This window comes from Oreochromis aureus, linkage group 10 (assembly GCF_013358895.1).
Source record: "Oreochromis aureus strain Israel breed Guangdong linkage group 10, ZZ_aureus, whole genome shotgun sequence".
Classification (NCBI taxonomy): domain Eukaryota; kingdom Metazoa; phylum Chordata; class Actinopteri; order Cichliformes; family Cichlidae; genus Oreochromis; species Oreochromis aureus.
The window spans coordinates 3,299,041-3,320,656 of record NC_052951.1 but is presented as its reverse complement, the minus strand read 5'-3'; the positions used below and the strand labels follow the sequence as shown (position 1 = coordinate 3,320,656).

At 44.0% G+C, this 21,616-nt stretch overlaps 1 protein-coding gene across 1 annotated transcript; it reads right to left on the bottom strand.

Moving 5' to 3' along the window:
• Positions 1–1,285: 1,285 nt before the first annotated feature.
• Positions 1,286–21,289, bottom strand: igsf5a (immunoglobulin superfamily, member 5a). Its single transcript, XM_039618746.1, has 9 exons — positions 21,208–21,289; positions 18,647–18,746; positions 16,610–16,918; positions 14,107–14,391; positions 4,187–4,297; positions 4,018–4,042; positions 3,817–3,911; positions 3,506–3,546; positions 1,286–1,686 (listed from the first exon to the last, which is right to left on the bottom strand). The coding sequence occupies exons 2-9, from the start codon at positions 18,711–18,713 to the stop codon at positions 1,597–1,599; spliced, it is 1,023 nt and encodes a 340-aa protein (XP_039474680.1). The 5' UTR covers positions 18,714–18,746; positions 21,208–21,289; the 3' UTR covers positions 1,286–1,596.
• Positions 21,290–21,616: the final 327 nt, after the last annotated feature.

Sequence of the window (21,616 nt, the reverse complement as noted above, 5' to 3'; positions counted from 1 at the left end):
CCAACAAATTCCATCTAAAATTGTTTCTTGGCCAAGTAAAGGTCATCTGAGTCCAGCTGATCCAGCAGTCCAAAAAAACATGCTGAATCTGGGATTACTGACGTATATTAAAGTGTGAGAACAGTAGGCATTTCTGTAGCACATATCCTTGCAGTGTGCCATAGCAGGCATTGTGGATCTTTTTGGCTTTTGACTGCTTCAACAGCAAAAATGTCTGAACTTGTAATTGAAATCTGCTCAGTTAAATTTTAAATTTTATAGCAATTTTATCAGATCAACATCATATTTGGTTAGTCTCAACTACAGACTTGGGCAACATTAAATTGTGGAGCTTTTGAGTTTTCGTCATAGGGCGAGTCCGTGGTGCCACGGCGCTCATTTGAGGTGGGTGGCTGTGGCTCAGGGGGTACAGCAGATCAGCTACTGATGGTGGTTCGATCAGTAGCTGATGGTGGTTCGATTCCTGGCTCCCCCAGTCTGCATACCAAATATCCTTGGGCAAGATACTAACCCCAAATTGCCCTCCGATGCGTTCATTGGAGTGTGAATGCTTATTAGTTGCACTTGAGTTTAGAAGTGCTTGTATGAGTGGGTGAATGAGGCATGTTGCATACAGCGCTTTGAGTACTCCAGGAGAGTAGAAAAGCGCTATATAAGAATGAGTCCATTTGAAATTTTTATTTGCTGTCATTCAAACACGGTCCAATCTGGCCCGAACTTCTCACATGTGATAAGGCTCCACCCCTGAAAACATTTCAACTGCCATATTTGACATTGGTGACAGCGCCACCTAGTGGGAACAGGAAATGTCATGTTTAACACTTTGGGATACAGAGTAGAGGTGGGTGACCCGAGCAGCCTTAAACTTGTACAGGAAAGCCTTAAGAAGTTGATCTTGGGCTACATTGAAAACTGAGTTTTTGTCAAAGCGTGTGACCCTGGCAAGACGACGAATTTCAATGTTGCACCATGACGAATAAAATTGCTATAACTCAAAGAAATCATGTCCTCATGCAATATCTTAGCAAAGGATACTTTGGTATGGACACTGGAATAACCAGGAATTGAACTGCCAAACTTCCAGTTAGCAGATGACTTCCTCTACCTCATGAGCTACAACCACCCCGAGCTGCCCGTGCACAGCAGCTGGCTAGCAACTTATACATGTGAAACTGCCATGTCATTCTCAAGGTAACTATTTAAAACAGCTTTTAATCATGTTTTTAAAAATAGACCACTCCTCAGAGAACAATTGCTTTACAAGTAAGGAGATGCAATTTAAGGGATTTAGAAGTTTAATCACTTTTATCACTTTTGAATATTTAAATTCCCATAATGTTACAATAAAAATGTACACAATTCGTATGTATATCACAGGGTTATATGATTTCTTCTCTACAATAAATTATGGAAGATTTAAAATCTGCATGGCCACCTGAAGCTACAGCCTTCACCCTACATCAGTCTTTGGTTTGAGCAGATCCAGTCATCCAGATCACCTTTTATCCAGACAAAGCCGAGCACCTTTTAGATGCTGTGCAGGTTTGTTCCCAGGCTCGCAAGCATTCAGAGATGTGTCACGTCCTCAGTTTGTCCTTACACAATCGTGACATGTCTGTGTTTCATGAAGCCTGGATCCTCAAAATTGTAGACACCTGCTTGTGCACTGTTTGCCACAGTAGATACCTAAAAATCAAAACCAGCAAAATTTAACATTATAAATGATAATAAATCCAAAATGTTCTTTCAACATTTATTTTAAAATCTATGCAACACATTAATCATATTCCTCCTCTGAACAGGTAATCAGCTTGGAAATACTGCAATGTAACTGTGGTCTTGAATAACATTTGTTTATGGGGTGCCTCATTCAAAACTTAAATCAGTTGCATGGTAAAACAGTGAATCATCCATTTGTGCCATGCCTGCTAAAGTACATGGAAAAATTAACATGTTCATAATCATGGAGAATATATTTTCACGTGGTTGAATGCAGAAATGAAGCCACATGAATACATTATCATGTTTGCTCAGTTACCAGAGCAAAATGATCTGAATAAATCAAAACAGTCTCAGCATTTCCAATGACATACAGCATGAGTAACCAAAAGTTGGACTGTAATGTATGCCACCTGTGTCAAGTGATCTGCCCAATGTTATTCACTGTGGTTTATGTAAGGACTATGGTTCCAAAGATTAGATGGATTCAATACTAGAAAAACTGGTATTCTATTTGTGCAATCCATGAGATGACATTACAGCATGAAACAAAGGTTTAACTGTGAAAAATCAATGCTTCTCTATGGGGTGACTTTGCCACAGGAAGTAGAGCAGGTCAGCTGATGGTTTGATCCCTGGCTGCTTCAGTCTGCATAGCAAAATGTCAAAGTATCCTCGAGCAAGATACTGAAGTTGCTCTCCTGTGCGTTCACTGGAGTATGATGACATTATGAAGACAGACTTGAATCACTTAAGCATACAAACTGCTGCTGCTTGACTGGAAAAGCTCTATTTAAGGGAGGCATTATACATTTTATCGCATGATATCTTTTGAAAGTCTAGAGGGAACATCTAAAAAAGTAGGTCAAATGTTTAGTTGGACTCAAGGATAAAATGGTTCGGTCAAAGGTCCATAAAAACCTAAAAAGCACAAGTATCTAAAATCATGACGTGATGAGAGTTCATATTTTAGGCTGAAGATCCAGACAGAAGATAGACTGACATTGAACTGTAAAGCATTAATTGTTGTTTAGCTAGTATTGTGGCTCTACCTAAGGTAACTGTCGTAACTCTCAGTCAGTTAACAAAGAGATCAACATTTTTTGTTTTTCATTAAAATGTCCTGAAGCATTTACAGATAAACTGCTGTTCTCTATAATACCAGTGAAATATCTCAACATCTACTGAATGGATTAGCATAGCAGTGACACATGACCTTGTGTCATCATGTGATCAAAATGAACATTTTCAAGGTAATTCAAGTATTTTTTCCCCACCAAAAACTGCAAATTAGACAATGTACTACTTTATATTTACCCCTAAAACAAATAGTATTTTGCTAATATGCTAAACTAAGGTGGTGAAACTGGTCTTCTGAAAAGCACTGTACGCTGACTTTAGCATTTAGCTCAAACACTGCTCTGTCTAATTACAGCTTCACTGGGCTGCTAGCATGGCTGACTCTTAGACCTGTTCTATGAAGAAAAAAGGCATAGACGAGAACTGTAACACGTCTTTGCTCTTTGCTTCCACCAAAGTCACCAATACAGTGTAGCTGTAGGAAAAGGAGTTGTAAGAAAGTCACAAACCCAACAAAACTGCTCTTTTTATTATCAGTTATTATTGTCCAATAACAGTCCTGGGATTGATTGGTGAACTGTCTGCCTGACATTGGGATAGCCTATCAACCCATCCCAATGTCAGCTTGGACAGGCTGATAAGCTAGCATGTGTAGCTACTGCTGCATAAAACCCAGACCAGGATCTAAATTACTGGAGCTATTTACCTGGAATACGCCATTGTCAGTGATTTCACTAGTAGGAACACCTGCGGACAGAGAAGCAAAACAGGAAAACAAGGATGGATTACCAACTATGCAAAAAAGGTAAACTATCCTTGAGCCTCAGAGGTCTACATACTTTGAACAGCATATTCAAAGTGTATCAGATGGTTTTGGATAATTGGATTACCTCTAAGATTGTTCAGAGATTTCCACCAAAGAGCAAAGTACAAGAACAAGTACCCTTTTATCTGTTAGACACTGGTACAGTACACGAGTAACTTTTTAAACGCTTGTGTGTTTGTGTTCAGTCTTACTTGTCTGACCCTCCGGCACATATGTTGTGTTCACTTGTCCTTCTTTGTTTCTGGGTCCATGCACACCACTTAACTGGCTCTGTGTCCTCACTCTCCTACAGCACACAAATATCAACAACAGACCGTTTCACTGTATGTAGAAAAAGGTTCATTGGTTAATAAATAAATTAAATGACAGAATAATTTTAAATTGGCTTTTACCTCATTTCATCCTGATAGTTTGTTTCTAAAATCAGATTCAGAAATAAGATACTCATAGTTAACAAACGAAACAGTGACTTCTGTATTTGTGTTCATCATCTGTTAGTACAACATTTGTGATTGTGGGGACACAGAATCTACGTAGTTAATGAAATAATGAGACCCTTACGTTTTTCTTTCCTGCGTTTGTAGAAGAACCAAATTCCAATGATGAGCAAAACCAGCAGAGCAAGACTTCCAAAGGACACAACCACAGCTATCAACACAGTCCAATTAGGAGCTTTTGCAGGAGAAAGATCAGAAGTAAGAGAAAGCAATTCAAAAATTTAAAGCTTTTGGTTGTCACGCTAAACTGGTCAATAAAAGCACCTAAAAGGAAGGGAAAGGAAAATTTTCTGCTTATTTAAACCTCAGTGTCCAAACTAATCCCTATGTATCTCTGTGCCTTGGTTCAATTCAATTCAATTGTATTTGCACAGCGCCAAATCACAACAGTCGCCTCAAGGCGCTTTATATGTAACGTAGATCCTACAATAATACATACAGAGAAAAACCGAATGATCATATGACCCCCTATGAGCAAGCACACACACTTCTTTTATGCTTTACACATTACACTGCTTCATCTGGTTGGTTATCCCTCACAAAAACAAAACCACGACTGTGGTTCTCTTGACAGATGAGAACTGATGACAACCTTTGTGGTCTTTTCCTCTTCTCTGGGAGAAGTAAAAGCGTGGCATGTTTAATTACATATTTAATTATGTAGAACAGAATGTGAATGTCTAAAGCTTGTGTTAACTGGATACTTTTTTGAGGCATCTAACAAAAAACCTAAAAGGTGTGGGAAGTAGATGAGTATAATACCAACTCATTTTAAATATTTAGCCCTGTTGCACTGCATAATGACAGTGAACATGACCATATTAGGTATATCTCTTCTTACTGATATCATACAGAGACAAGATTCAAAAAACCTCAAATTTGGCATTCAGAAGCTGTTATTCTACTCTATTTATTGAAGCGGGACGCTTTACTTCCTGGTAGAAATGTCACTTCTTCCTCTTTGTTAAGTGTAGGCTGTGTGCAGACAGGAAGAGGACCCAAAGTGCAGACTACGGAGACAGACGTGAACTCAAAACAGCTTTAATGCTGAACCCAAAAGTGTAACAAAACTAAGAATACAAAATACACTTACGTAGACAAAACACACAGCAAGTTAAGGGTAGATCGCGACAGAGAGCACAGGAAAACACAGGGCTTAAATACACAGAGGGAGCAATCAGGGAATGGGCAACAGGAGGGAAACACAGCTGGGGCAAATCAGGACTAACGAGACAAGGAGAGCAAAACCAGATACACTAACATGAGACATGGACTTTCAAAGTAAAACAGGAAACATAACACAGACTCACAGGCAGGCATTATAACAAAGGGAACAAAGACGTGAGACCAGGGCAGACACAGACACTGACTGGACGTGGGGATACAGCAAACAGGGGAGACAGCAACTCAGAATCACAGACAGAAAACCAGAACCCTAAAACTCTAACAGAACCCACCCAGAGAACCTAAACTAAGAATAATCCAAAACCCAAAAAGCAAAACTAGAATATAATGAAATAACAAACTCAAAGAACCAAAACACAAACCACTGGGTCGATGACCCAGGGATCCTAACAGTACCCCCCCATAAGGGCTGGCTTCCAGACAGCCCAAACCAAGAACACCAAAAGCGAAAAACAACCCAACCAGGGCGGGCGGTGGGGAAACAGGACGGAGGGCTCGAAACAACCAAACAAGGAGCAAGAAACAAAAAGCGCAAACACCGGAGCCCGAAAGCAACATAACAAAACACAGGCGGCCAGGAAAAACAATTCACACAAAGTTCAGGGGCCGGCCCGGAGGACGACGGCCCAACAGTCCAGAAAAAAGTTCAGGAGGCCGGGCCGGGCGGGAGGCACCGCGGCGGCGGAGCAGGTCAGGAGGCCGGCCGGGCGGGAGGCACCGGCGGCGACGGAGCAGGTCAGGAGGCCGGCCGGGCGGGAGGCACCGGCGGCGACGGAGCAGGTCAGGAGGCCGGCCGGGCGGGAGGCACCGGCGGCGACGGAGCAGGTCAGGAGGCCGGCCGGGCGGGAGGCACCGGCGGCGACGGAGCAGGTCAGGAGGCCGTCCATGCCGGCGAGGACATCCAGTCAGTGGCCTGGAAAGCGGCCGGACAGGACGTGCAGGACGAACAGGCCGGACAGGACGTGCAGGACGAACAGGCCGAGCAGGACGAGCAGGCCGGACAGGCCGGAAAGGCCGGACAGGCCGAGCAGGCCGGACAGGCCGGACAGGCCGAGCAGGCCGGACAGGCCGGACAGGCCGAGCAGGCCGGACAGGCCGAGCAGGCCGAGCCGAAGCCAGAGCTGGACCAGGCGACGGCGAAGCCGAAGCCAGAGCTGGACCAGGCGACGGCGAAGCCGTAGCTGAAGCTGGACCAGGCGACGGCGAAGCCGTAGCTGAAGCTGGACCAGGCAAGGACGAAGCCGTAGCTGAAGCTGGACCAGGCAAGGACGAAGCCGTAGCTGAAGCTGGACCAGGCAGGGACGAAGCGTGGCTGAAGCTGGACCAGGCAAGGACGAAGCTGCAGGCGACGGCGTGGGAGCCGCAGGTGGTGGCACTGCAGGCGGCGGCGTGGGAGCCGCAGGTGGTGGCACTGCAGGCGGCGGCGTGGGAGCCGCAGGTGGGTGGCACTGCAGGCGACGGCGTGGGAGCCGCAGGTGGTGGCACTGCAGGCGACGGCGTGGGAGCCGCAGGTGGTGGCGACGAAGGCTGGATGGGCCCCTCGGACCCTCCAGCGGAGACAAACAAAGACTGGTGCGGTTCTCCAGAACCCCCAGCGGGAACAGAAGGCTGGACAGGCCCCTCGGACCCTCCAACGGAGACAAACAAAGACTGGTGCGGTTCTCCAGAACCCCCAGCGGGAACAGAAGGCTGGACGGGCCCCTCGGACCCTCCAGCGGAGGCAACAAAGGCTGGTGCGGTTCTCCAGAACCCCCAGCAGGAACAGAAGGCTGGACAGGCCCCTCGGACCCTCCAGGCGAGGCAGGTGGTAAGTGAGCAGGCGACTGAGCTGAGAGGTGAGCTAATGTTCGAGCTATTGATAGAAGTTTAAGTTCTATTGACTGTTGTAACGATGGTAGTAATGGGGGGTTAGGTGGTGGATTAGCAGTAAACTGAGCTAGTTCCCCTGAGCCTCCAGAACCTGAAAACAACCGCTGGACGGGCTCACCTGAGCCTCCAGCGAGGTCAAAAACAGGTGCAGGTACCTGCCGGACACCAGCCACTCCTCCCCGAGGAGAAGGTACGGGTGCTGGAGCTAACTGGTTCCCGGTCATCCTCACGCTGGGAGCCGGGACAGGCACCATCAATGGCTGGGCAGCTGCTGTCCCCACCCGAGGAGCTGGTACGGGTGCAGCGACAGGCAGAGCCTCAGCCGGCCTGGACACTGGAGCAGGGACCAGCTGGACCTCAGCCTCCCTCACCTGAAGCACTAAAACAGGTGCAGGGGAATGCTGGGCCCGAGCTGCCCTGGGAGCAGGAACACAATGGGGCGAAGGAGTAGGTTCAGCAAACACAGACTCCTCTACAAAGTTTCTTAGCTTCCTACCACCACCACGTCTAACAGTCTTAACAGTTTTCACAGTCTCAGAATTTATGTGGCCAGGGTTAGAAAAAACAGACTAGGCAAAAGTGGGTTTTAGCTTGTTTCCACCATGATGTATAGTCCAAGAACCAACAGTCTTAGAAGAATGTACGTTGTCATTAACTAGCTTGTGAGGACTTAAACCAAAACTGGCCTCCCAATCCAAATCCTTATCGAGAAACGAGGTCCTGGAAGTCTCTGAGGTGAGCTCATAATCCTTACTGTTTAATGGCTCAGGTGGAGTGTGGAAAGTGTAGTCCTTTTGGCTCACCATAGGAGGTTGCTCAGAAGTATCCATATGACGGCGAAGTGAGCGCCGTTTCCTTTGGGCAGAGGTAGCTGGCGGCGTAAGCAACTGAGCTTCTGGTGCACAGAACGGTGACGCTGAGGCTGGAGCGTGAGCACCTGAAGCCATACGGAGGACTCCCAACTGAAGCGGCTGCATCTTGAGTGCCAACAGAGCAACAGGTGGAGATTTCTGGCAGCTACGGGGCCCACCGAGAGCCAGCCGAGTTCCATGGAAAATGCGCCCGACGTCAGGGGTGCGCCATGGCTTCCAGCGGAGTTCCTCCTCCAGCTGGGCAAAGGCTGCTCGGCGTCGCTCCTGAAGTTCAATGTCTGCTGGGTCCATAGTATGTTCGCGATCTTCTGTTAAGTGTAGGCTGTGTGCAGACAGGAAGAGGACCCAAAGTGCAGACTACGGAGACAGACGTGAACTCAAAACAGCTTTAATGCTGAACCCAAAAGTGTAACAAAACTAAGAATACAAAATACACTTACGTAGACAAAACACACAGCAAGTTAAGGGTAGATCGCGACAGAGAGCACAGGAAAACACAGGGCTTAAATACACAGAGGGAGCAATCAGGGAATGGGCAACAGGAGGGAAACACAGCTGGGGCAAATCAGGACTAACGAGACAAGGAGAGCAAAACCAGATACACTAACATGAGACATGGACTTTCAAAGTAAAACAGGAAACATAACACAGACTCACAGGCAGGCATTATAACAAAGGGAACAAAGACGTGAGACCAGGGCAGACACAGACACTGACTGGACGTGGGGATACAGCAAACAGGGGAGACAGCAACTCAGAATCACAGACAGAAAACCAGAACCCTAAAACTCTAACAGAACCCACCCAGAGAACCTAAACTAAGAATAATCCAAAAACCCAAAAAGCAAAACTAGAATATAATGAAATAACAAACTCAAAGAACCAAAACACAAACCACTGGGTCGATGACCCAGGGATCCTAACAGTACCCCCCCCTTAAGGGCTGGCTTCCAGACAGCCCAAACCAGAACACCAAAAACGAAAAACAACCCAACCAGGGCGGGCGGTGGGGGAAACAGGACGGAGGGCTCGAAACAACCAAACAAGGAGCAAGAAACAAAAAGCGCAAACACCGGAGCCCGGAAAGCAACATAACAAAACACAGGCGGCCAGGAAAAACAATTCACACAAAGTTCAGGGGGCCGGCCCGGAGGACGACGGCCCAACAGTCCAGAAAAAAGTTCAGGAGGCCGGCCGGGCGGGAGGCACCGGCGGCGACGGAGCAGGTCAGGAGGCCGGCCGGGCGGGAGGCACCGGCGGCGACGGAGCAGGTCAGGAGGCCGGCCGGGCGGGAGGCACCGGCGGCGACGGAGCAGGTCAGGAGGCCGGCCGGGCGGGAGGCACCGGCGGCGACGGAGCAGGTCAGGAGGCCGTCCATGCCGGCGAGGACATCCAGTCAGTGGCCTGGAAAGCGGCCGGACAGGACGTGCAGGACGAACAGGCCGGACAGGACGTGCAGGACGAACAGGCCGGACAGGACGTGCAGGACGAACAGGCCGGACAGGACGTGCAGGACGAACAGGCCGGACAGGACGTGCAGGACGAACAGGCCGAGCAGGACGAGCAGGCCGGACAGGCTGGACAGGCCGGACAGGCCGGACAGGCCGAGCAGGCCGAGCAGGACGAACAGGCCGAGCCGAAGCCAGAGCTGGACCAGGCGACGGCGAAGCCGAAGCCAGAGCTGGACCAGGCGACGGCGAAGCCGAAGCCAGAGCTGGACCAGGCGACGGCGAAGCCGTAGCTGAAGCTGGACCAGGCGACGGCGAAGCCGTAGCTGAAGCTGGACCAGGCGACGGCGAAGCCGTAGCTGAAGCTGGACCAGGCAAGGACGAAGCCGTAGCTGAAGCTGGACCAGGCAAGGACGAAGCCGTAGCTGAAGCTGGACCAGGCAAGGACGAAGCCGTAGCTGAAGCTGGACCAGGCAAGGACGAAGCTGCAGGCGACGGCGTGGGAGCCGCAGGTGGTGGCACTGCAGGCGACGGCGTGGGAGCCGCAGGTGGTGGCACTGCAGGCGACGGCGTGGGAGCCGCAGGTGGTGGCACTGCAGGCGACGGCGTGGGAGCCGCAGGTGGTGGCACTGCAGGCGACGGCGTGGGAGCCGCAGGTGGTGGCGACGAAGGCTGGATGGGCCCCTCGGACCCTCCAGCGGAGACAAACAAAGACTGGTGCGGTTCTCCAGAACCCCCAGCGGGAACAGAAGGCTGGACAGGCCCCTCGGACCCTCCAACGGAGACGAACAAAGGCTGGTGCGGTTCTCCAGAACCCCCAGCAGGAACAGAAGGCTGGACAGGCCCCTCGGACCCTCCAGGCGAGGCAGGTGGTAAGTGAGCAGGCGACTGAGCTGAGAGGTGAGCTAATGTTCGAGCTATTGATAGAAGTTTAAGTTCTATTGACTGTTGTAACGATGGTAGTAATGGGGGGTTAGGTGGTGGATTAGCAGTAAACTGAGCTAGTTCCCCTGAGCCTCCAGAACCTGAAAACAACCGCTGGACGGGCTCACCTGAGCCTCCAGCGAGGTCAAAAACAGGTGCAGGTACCTGCCGGACACCAGCCACTCCTCCCGAGGAGAAGGTGCAGGTGCTGGAGCTAACTGGTTCCCGGTCATCCTCACGCTGGGAGCCGGGACAGGCACCATCAATGGCTGGGCAGCTGCTGTCCCCACCCGAGGAGCTGGTACGGGTGCAGCGACAGGCAGAGCCTCAGCCGGCCTGGACACTGGAGCAGGGACCAGCTGGACCTCAGCCTCCCTCACCTGAAGCACTAAAACAGGTGCAGGGGAATGCTGGGCCCGAGCTGCCCTGGGAGCAGGAACACAATGGGGCGAAGGAGTAGGTTCAGCAAACACAGACTCCTCTACAAAGTTTCTTAGCTTCCTACCACCACCACGTCTAACAGTCTTAACAGTTTTCACAGTCTCAGAATTTATGTGGCCAGGGTTAGAAAAAAAACAGACTAGGCAAAAGTGGGTTTTAGCTTGTTTCCACCATGATGTATAGTCCAAGAACCAACAGTCTTAGAAGAATGTACGTTGTCATTAACTAGCTTGTGAGGACTTAAACCAAAACTGGCCTCCCAATCCAAATCCTTATCGAGAAACGAGGTCCTGGAAGTCTCTGAGGTGAGCTCATAATCCTTACTGTTTAATGGCTCAGGTGGAGTGTGGAAAGTGTAGTCCTTTTGGCTCACCATAGGAGGTTGCTCAGAAGTATCCATATGACGCCAAGTGGCGCCGTTTCCTTTGGGCAGAGGTAGCTGGCGGCGCGTAAGCAACTGAGCTTCTGGTGCACAGAACGGTGACGCTGAGGCTGGAGCGTGAGCACCTGAAGCCATACGGAGGACTCCCAACTGAAGCGGCTGCATCTTGAGTGCCAACAGAGCAACAGGTGGAGATTTCTGGCAGCTACGGGGCCCACCGAGAGCCAGCCGAGTTCCATGGAAAATGCGCCCGGCGTCAGGGGTGCGCCATGGCTTCCAGCGGAGTTCCTCCTCCAGCTGGGCAAAGGCTGCTCGGCGTCGCTCCTGAAGTTCAATGTCTGCTGGGTCCATAGTATGTTCGCGATCTTCTGTTAAGTGTAGGCTGTGTGCAGACAGGAAGAGGACCCAAAGTGCAGACTACGGAGACAGACGTGAACTCAAAACAGCTTTAATGCTGAACCCAAAAGTGTAACAAAACTAAGAATACAAAATACACTTACGTAGACAAAACACACAGCAAGTTAAGGGTAGATCGCGACAAAGAGCACAGGAAAACACAGGGCTTAAATACACAGAGGGAGCAATCAGGAATGGGCAACAGGAGGAAACACAGCTGGGGCAAATCAGGACTAACGAGACAAGGAGAGCAAAACCAGATACACTAACATGAGACATGGACTTTCAAAGTAAAACAGGAAACATAACACAGACTCACAGGCAGGCATTATAACAAAGGGAACAAAGACGTGAGACCAGGGCAGACACAGACACTGACTGGACGTGGGGATACAGCAAACAGGGGAGACAGCAACTCAGAATCACAGACAGAAAACCAGAACCCTAAAACTCTAACAGAACCCACCCAGAGAACCTAAACTAAGAATAATCCCAAAACCCAAAAAGCAAAACTAGAATATAATGAAATAACAAACTCAAAGAACCAAAACACAAACCACTGGGTCGATGACCCAGGGATCCTAACAGTCTTTGCATATTGCAGCATGGAATCCATGTAATATCTGTATCCATCTTGGCTGGCACCAGACATTCAGGGCTATTGGTGTTAGGGTAATTGCTCTACGTTATAAGTTGAATTTTTTTTTTTTGTTTGGTTTTTGTCTGTTTATTTAATTTAATTTTTTATCAGATCTGATACATTAGATCTTTATGTCTATCTGTGGATTTTCACTTATTCATAAGATCTGAGCATACAGCAGAAATAATCTGTCATACTGGATAAGGCAAATAGTAATATATCATCATTCACCCTGTTATGCTTTTTCAGGGTTATTCATTAAAGGAACACTCCACCCAATTACTTCTAACACTTAAATCATTGTTAGGACCTTCATGTATGAAGAATCAAGTTTATGCACGTTTAAGGAATCTATTAGGCATAAATAATCAAAGTGGAAAAAAATTTCTCTCGCATTATTTGGAGAGACTATATGTCTTATAATCCCGTGTGAGATTTGCCTCCATATGGAAAAAAACATGAAAATATAATTATTTCCTTATATGATTATAATATATCAGTGTAATATGTTACAGTAATACATGACTGTAATCACTTTATATTTTTCAGTAACATAGTAATGTGACATGTTACTGGGCTAACATTACATTCATTAGTTATCTGCATGCCGGGTGGATAGAAAGGAAAAAGAATCCAACAATTATACATTTTTCTTCCTGCGCACTCATGCAGCAGTCAGTGGATTTCAGGAGAAGGAAAATGGTTAGAGCTTTTTTGCTTGCTTAACAGGACGCGAGCATGGTGGTAAACCAAACTGCATCCGGGACAGAAACAAACGTGTTATCATGCTAACAGAGCTTTGGCTCTTTGAACTTTTGTCTCATCTGCACATAAAGCTCGCTAACACTAAGCTAGCTGCCTGTACATATTTCTAAAGCAGAATCACTTTGAAATCTCTTTAGGCTGGTTTTCATCTTTGCTTTGTTATTGTCGGGTTTGTGTTCATATGTAAGAAGTGAAAGAAATATTGTTTTCATTAGGGAACACATTTGTGTTGGTGTGCGGACAACAAGACGATACAATTCAAATAATATTATTAAGTAATGAGAAAGTAATGTAACAAGTAGTGTAAAAAATTCATTTCTCCAGTGAGTAATAAAATAACATACTGCATTACTTTTGAAGAAAACAGTGAGTAACGTGTGATACATTACTTTTTGTGAGTAATGATCCTAATACATGGACAGTTTCCAGCTATACCACTGCCTCACATTGGGTCCATGACTGTCCAGACTTGACCTATGATAAAATTCTATTACATCATAAGATTACCAGGTTAGACCTTTATTTTAGATTTAGTTTTAATTAGAAAAGTTTCAGTCGTGAAATTATGTTGTAAACTGTGTTTTGGAAGGTGACAGTTTATTGCTCTCTTGCTTCTAATCTACTGCACCAAAATCGTCTGAAGTTCACCATGAGGGCACGTACATCTAACTTTTTTCTAAAAGTGTGATTTACAACAGCTTTTAGATTAAAAAAAAAAAAAAAAAAAAAAAAGGCAACATTTTGTTTTAGGTTTAGCAAAAAATAGTGCAGCATATCAAAAGTTTAATGAAAAATACTAACATGTTTGTTTTACACAGGGATCGCTTTGCACATAAAATGACAGTTTTCTGCTAATCTACACTCTTTGGTCAGATTGGCAGCATTGCAAACATTGTTGGAATTAAAGTGTAAAGTAGTGGCAGTAACACAGATAGAGGATATGACTCAAAAACAGATCCTCTTGTTTCTGAAGGTAGCTTAGGTGGGCAGAAGTCATGACTTGTAACTTCTTTGTTAAACATTTTCAACTTTATACACAAAAAGTAAGTAAGAGTTTCTTACCAACTACTAAGAAGAGAGACGTTGATTGCGGGGATGTCAGTGCTGGGATGCTCACCAAACATTTGACTGTGGTGTCTCTGACTGCCTGGAAGGTTAGTACACTGGTGGAGTTAAAGAAATCCCCATTATCGGTGAAGTTGTCCAGGGTGCTGTTCATAGCGTTACCATTTAGAGTCCATGTGACTGTAGGTTTGGGGTACCAACCAGCTGTTACACACTGGAACGCTACCTGCTGGTCATACATCACCTTCATGCTCGGTCCTGTGATGCTGATCATTCCGTTCTCTGAGAAAGACAGAGGAGAGTTTAGGTCCTGAAGAAAACCCATTTCTGACCTTGTTCAGTGTAATCAAAGAGTGGCGACAATGTGCTGTGTCCACAATAAATTCTTAGCTTCATGACTGGACCTGAAGAATAAACTGAAAAATATAGAAGAAAGTTGTTCCCTATATTTAACATTGCCCTTAAAACACATGAAAAGACCAAAAATCAGCAGTAAAGTCATGTAAGCAGAGATCGACTTCCTCATAACTTCCTCCAGCTGAGATTCAGAGATTCACGTTTAGTATAGAAGTCAATGTAGTAATGCATTCAAACAACCAATAAACCACTGTCAAATGTTGATTGAGCTTAATTACATTTTCACTCACTATATCTCTCAGAGTGGGCTTTGTTATTTCCTCAAATTATCATTAAGCTGAGTGACATGTTGCACTGCAATCAGTTCCAAATACATCATCCTGCTCTAATAAATATACACCAGAGAAACAAACCTGTGGCTATAAACAACTGCTGACAAATACACCTTGTACTCATGTGCGGGTAATATTTTATAATAATTTCTTATATCTGAATAAGAAATTATTGTTTTCTAACAGCAGACTTCATTTAACCTGCACCATAGCGAGACTGGAGATGTCTGGCACTCCTTTGTGTTATGTTGGGGCTTTGATTCTCTGTGTGCTTTATTAAATGCCGAAATGCAGTATTTGCTTGTTGACTTCTTTATTTGTTAAATATGTTACATAAAGGGACTGGGTGGAGGAAACTGTTGCAATGTTACCAATCAGCAGTAGTCCATGTTTATCCATGCACAACTCTAAATGAGCCTTTACTCCCTGTAAAACGTGTTCGGACCAATTGCACTTTTGCAATTTTACCACAAACCTGAAATATTAGCTTCTGTGTCAAAGTGACTCAGCTCTCATCTACGATCTTTGACTACACCCCAAGTAATAGTTTTTAGAATGAGCTCAGAAGCACGACCCGGGGTACGGTCATCATTTTCTTCAGTATAGGGCTGTGCACTGACTTTATCCCCCAGAGTTAAACTGCCAGGGCCGAACAAGATTTCCAGGGACTGTTTTTAATATGGACACTGAAAATTACCAGGTAACACAGGTGTAAAGACCACAGCGTCTTTGACAAGGGCCAGATCATTACTGGGGTGCTCCTATTCAGGAACTTGTATTGTTTCACTGTGAAACTCTCTTTAACCAGAATGTTCACTGTGAGTGTCCCTCGTTAATGTCCCCTTGCAGAAAAGCAATAAGATTCTAATCAACTTCATGAGACAGCTCTCCATCAGTGCTTCACAATCAATGTCCATTAATAGGCAGACCAGGACCCAGATTAACAACAGATGAAAGTCACACTTAGCTCTTTGTGTGTAGAGAAGGAGGCATATTTTACTCCATACTGCTGTCTGTGTAAAAGTTTGGCTTGAGGCAGAATTATCCAGAAAACTGCTAGATTCAGGACCCAGGACAACATCTGAGCTGGACAGATGTCAGAGCTGAGTTCACATACAACTGAACTGCTGCCACTTTACAAGCTTTCCAACATATTTATTGTACAGGGTTTTAATTTTTGTTTTACAGATAAACTCATCACAAAAGAGGGAATACCTAAGGAATTATTTCAGTCACTGTTGCCATGGTTTTATTAGGTTTACACTTTGTTAAACTGGAAAATATAAAAGACTCACTGGTTTTTTATAAATCCTGAAGTTCCACAACAATAACTGAGATAATTTATTCATAATTGTCAGCCAGGGTCTAAATAAACTGTTTAACTGGTTCATTTATTAAATCACTGATGCTAATTTTTCCAACTACATTTATCAAATTAAAATAAAATAACACAGGCTGTCCTGTTACCATCTAACATTCTGTCAGTGTCACAGAAATGGTCGTTTCAACTTTCATTTTAGGTTTAAAGCTTTTTGTTTCTCTTTCTCATCAGATCTTCTTTATGATTAGATGCCGCTGCGGGAGGCCGTTGAAAAGCCTGGAAATCAGTGCTCACTGCTGTCCTCCAGAGTACACTCCAGTCATTACAACAATGGTGTGAAAATACATACAGTGCGAGGGTAAAGACCTTGAAGGTAACATCCTCCTTTAGGTTTGACTGACTGCACATTGAGGTTAGAGGTCAACCGATACATGAACTAGCCTTTTAATCACCAGACTTCAAAATGTCTGATACATGTTTATGAACCCACCTTGTACATAAAGCTGTGCTGTCTTTTCTCCAAATAACCCTTGAACAGCACAGGTGACGGGCCCGGACAGTGAGCGGCTGATGTTATGGATGGTGAACTCCACACAGCTGCTGTTATCACTGGAGCAGAATGTAGCAGAATACTGCTCTGATAGAGATATTGTAGTGTTTCCATTTACTGTGAGGACCAGAAACCCTCCAACTTTCCAGGTCATGATAGTCCATGATCCGGTCACTCTGGCGATGAACTGGGCATCGGAGCCTTTAAGCACTGCTGCAGTCATCGGCTCCAGCTGAAACTGGTTTGTCACTGGTAGGTTTGAAAGAGAATAGATGTGAGGATTTGAAACCTTGTCATTTACACATAGTGTGGAACATAAAGGTGTTTCTGCACATTTTGGTTGTCTGAATGAGTTCCTACCAAAGAAGATCATATAAAACATATTTCTTTACTTTTATAAAAACCCCAATTCTGCAATTTAGAAAATACCTTTGGCCTTACAATGTGAAAAATGATATTTAATATCATGATTCGCTTAAAAGGGCCACATTCATTCTTGGGAATGGTTTAAATTTGCTTTAAATACACATTCTTCTTCATGTAATACAATGCTAAAATATTGGAGACATTCTTTTGAGATTCTGCTGTGTGTTGACATGATTTCATTACACATCTCCAAAGATTACAACCAGTTATATCTCCAGTTATATCAAATCCTAAAAATGTTCCACTGAATTCTGATTCAGTGAATTTTAACTTATTCTAATGTTTGATGTGAAAACTGCCTGAAGCTCCTGCATATGCAGGGTTTTAAACACTACGCTGGCACATAATTAGCTGTTTGGACAAATGCATAAATATACTCAGTAACTCTGGTATAAACTGAAGTTTTTTTAACTACAGTAGACTATTATGAAAGGTGTATAAAGGTGTGGTGTTGGAAAATCACATCATTTTAAACACAAATGTTTAAAAAATACAAGTGAAATATGGAAGTGCATCTGACATCAATCAGTGAGGAAACTGGTTGAACTTTTCCTTCTCACATGACAATGCAATGCATGCTGCAGGCTATAGACGTACATACTGCTTTGTTTTTCAATATGGTGCTTGAGAGCTGTTTGTTCAAGGTAAGTAAATATCACAAAGGCCATTGGTTTTGTTGTGTTGGCTTTTGACAAGGCTGAAAGTTAAACACGACACAAAACAGCACTGATCCTTCAATTGATTAGCATCAAAGCTGACATTGTAAAATATTTTCTCACTGTTGTTCAATCCTAGAAGAAAAATTTTCCTTGTTAGTCACATGATTAAACAAATGTCTGAGCACAGCTGTTGACATGTTACTAAAATTATAGATTTGATATGTGTTTTTCTCCCAAGACAGCATCATAGGTAAAGACTGATCCTTTTTAATAGCGAGAGGTTCGAACATGCTGTTGAAATATAGGTTTCAGGAAGATTTGCTACATAGTTACAGAGTGTCACAGGCTGGAATCAGACATCAGAGGTCATCTAAAAATGTTAGGTTTGTGTTATCTGACAAAAAATAAAGCACATCCAGGGATATGTTTGTACTTGTCGGTTCACTCGATTCATTTGTGTGAAGAGTGGCAAAGCTGGATCACGTATTTCCCTGCACAGAGGAGAGAGTGACTCCATGATCTTATGACTACATCTCTCTACAGAGTGCTTTTAACCCAAGTTTCTAATTCTGTGTAGTGTTCAGTGTCTTTCTCAGCATGTCGAATGAAACCCTATGCCTGGTGCGGTTGCCTGTATGAGAAATGTGGACATGCCTCAAAATCTATCAACTCTAACTGTGATAGCTGAGGTGGAAGCTCTGATCATGTTGATTTCCTCTGTATTTTCTCTTGAGATTACACTGTCTATTAATTATTTTTGTTCTTCAAAAATAAAACCGCTCCATATTTTAAGGTTTTCCCCCTCTTCTTGTTATTGGGCAGGTCTGTTACTGGCATGCAACTTTCAAAAATAAAACTTGGAAGTCATTGACAAAATTAAATGAATGCTCACCTCCCATCGTGCAGGGTAATAAACAGATGAAGAAGAGAGAAGCCCATGATATCCAGGAGACAGTCATGGTAGTGCTTATCTCAAAGATGGGGACAGACGGCTGTAATGAGAAGCAACAAGAACTCAACAACTCAGCTTAAAAATGTTCCTGAATGTTTCTAAAATGGCTGTTGGACATGGTTAAGTACAAAGTTAAACTTAAATTAAATAACTCAAAACTAAAAATATAACAAAGGACAGCACTCAGGCATCTTCTCACTGTCTGGGATTATGTTAAACAGTCTTGTTAAAAGGTCCACTGCCCTCTCTGGACATACCTCCACGGGTGCCAACCACTTTCACACTCTTCATCCCCTTCACAGCTGGCCTCACTTCCTCCTTACTCTGCTTCCTGATTCACTAACTGTCCTTCATCCAGCCTCCTCTCTCTTTCATTTTATCATTCATTAGGTCAGTTCCAGCGCAATTCTTTGACTTATTAGTACATTTCCACCTCAATCTTTGTTCCCTTTCCTTTATCCAGAGGATACACTGAATGACTTCTCGCTAGTTTCCCTCAGCACTAAAGCTTTAATTTCCCTGTAACCCTTCACTACGACCCAGAGCTTGTCTCAACTCCTCCCTGAACTCTGAGCAACAGTCTTCTCTTTTTAACTTCCACCCTTTAATACTTGGTTCTTCTTCTTGATGTCCAAAGGCATCATAGATGTAGAACACCATGTGATATTGCCCAGCTACATTCTGGCCTGCCACCACACCTTGCCTCCTCCTATCTCTTCAAGTTTGCACTCACTGCATGTGACGTAGTCGTCCTGTGTGCACCTTGCTTCCCTCTTATTCATCACCCATCCCTCTTCTCAAAGTGTTCCCTGCAGTCATTTACATTCTTTTCCCAAAATCCACTGCCATCTGTCCATCTGCATTTATCTCCTTAACACAGTACCCACCTAACACCTCTGTTCCCTTCCACTACATCTCTATTAAAGTTTGCTTGAGTCAAACTTCAATAGACAAAAGATTTTTTGTTTTTATCACTTCATCCAGCTTATTGTAGAATTCCTCTTTTTCAAACTGAGAATTCAGTCCGACCTATGGGGCATACGCACTGACAACATTCAACAATTCCCAATTCAAACAATTTTTAATTTTAAACTTATGATCCTAAAAATAGTCCCATGATATAATGAGCAAAAGTTTAAACCAACACAAAGCCAAGTAAAAACAGAACTTAAACCTTGTTAAAACATAAGTAAACTGACACAAAAAACTATCTGAAACAGAAAAATGAAAAAGGAATGAAACATTTAAAGCAATGAAAAGTAGAAAACTGAAATTTGAAAAATTTAGTTGATTTAAAAGTTCGTTGATCCACTGAAGTTTTGTAACTCTTTATTCTCAACAAAATATTTTTAAAAAGCAAAACAGTCACACTAAATAGTTAAATATAATATAATATAATATAATATATAATCAGAATTGGGAAGGTTACTTTTAAAATGTATTCCACTACAGATTACAGAATGCATGGCCCAAAATGTAGTTTGTAACGTATTCCCTTAAGTTACTCAATGTGAGTAACTTATTGTGAATACTTTGGATTACTTGATATATTGTCATGCTTTTTACAACTATGTAAAGTACTATGTGATTTATTACTATTACCGAGCTAACATTGTTAGCTGGCGTTAGCTGAGGTACTGTTAGACTCGATGGACAGCATTAACAACCTGCTGGCTGCAAACAATCATGTGCAGTTCTGAAAGCAAAACCAACTAGATTTTTAAATCTCAATATTAATGAGTAACAGTGGGTGGACATTAGGTAAGGCTGCACTTTCTACAGTGATCTCGTATAGAAAACTATTTCTGTATCAGTAATATGTTTTCTTTCTGTCTGCTTTCAGAACTGCACATGATTATTTGCAGCTAGCAGGTTGTAATGCAGCCTTCAGTAATTTTAATAAATCATACAGCAGTAATACATGGAAGATACTGAAGTGGCACATAACCCAGGCAGCTACCACAACTAAAACCTGGTGGAGTCTTTCGATGCTGAGAGCAGCTTGGTTGCTGGCAAACAGAATTTGCATTGCACGGTCAGATTTCGCCCATCCCTTTCTTCTTTATATGTCAAGTGGTCACGGAACGTCCAAGTAAGAAATGCATTCCTGCCCGTGCGGGTCCACTGTGTCACTGATGCCGCCAACATTAAGCGCTTATATTGGAGCCTCTTATTGCGTGTTTTGTTTGGGTTTCATGTATTCCGTCAGTTCCCAAAACTGAATATAATATAATATAATATAATATAATATAATATAATATAATATAATATAATATAATATAATATAATATTAGAGCTATAACACTAACGCACTTTTACTTGCTCACAGCAAAGCCAGACTGTTCTGTAATACGTTTTACACTTGTTGTGAAATAAGTTTTCCACTCTTTGCTGTATTGATATCGGAGTATAAAAATGTAAAATCATCTCAGTTTTGAATCTTTTCATTAATATTTAAAAAATCCCCAGAAACAGAAACATCCTCAATTAGATCAACTTACTGTGTGATACCTCCAGTCCGGGCGGGTGCCGTGGATCAACGCTTCATTTCCTGAAACAGCAGGTGAGCAGCGCTGTGGCTGACTCCACCTGCGACTCTCACAGGGAGCAAAGTTCAAACCTGGTCACTGAAACATGCCCTTATCATCATACCTGTCAGTGAGTAATAATGTCCCAAACATCCACTCGCGGTGGATGTGAAGTAGATAGAGTTAACTGATTCACAAACAGAGTCATAAACAGCCATGTTAGTCAGTCTTTATTTAACAAGCATTAAATAAATGTCCTAATGTCACATATATCAATATACTATAATATACTATAATATAATTGTATGTGCTCACTTATATCTGTGCAAGCAAAAGGTTTATTTAACTCCATCAATTGTTTTGTTATTACTAAAGTTAACCG

Coding starts and splice junctions, on each gene's coding strand:
- igsf5a (XM_039618746.1), bottom strand. CDS start 18,713: ATGACTGTCTCCTGGATATCATGGGCTTCTCTCTTCTTCATCTGTTTA. Junction 4,043..4,186: donor CAAACGCAGGAAAGAAAAAC/GTAAGGGTCTCA, acceptor ATCTGATTTTAG/AAACAAACTATCAGGATGAA. Junction 3,912..4,017: donor AACTATCAGGATGAAATGAG/GTAAAAGCCAAT, acceptor TGTGTGCTGTAG/GAGAGTGAGGACACAGAGCC.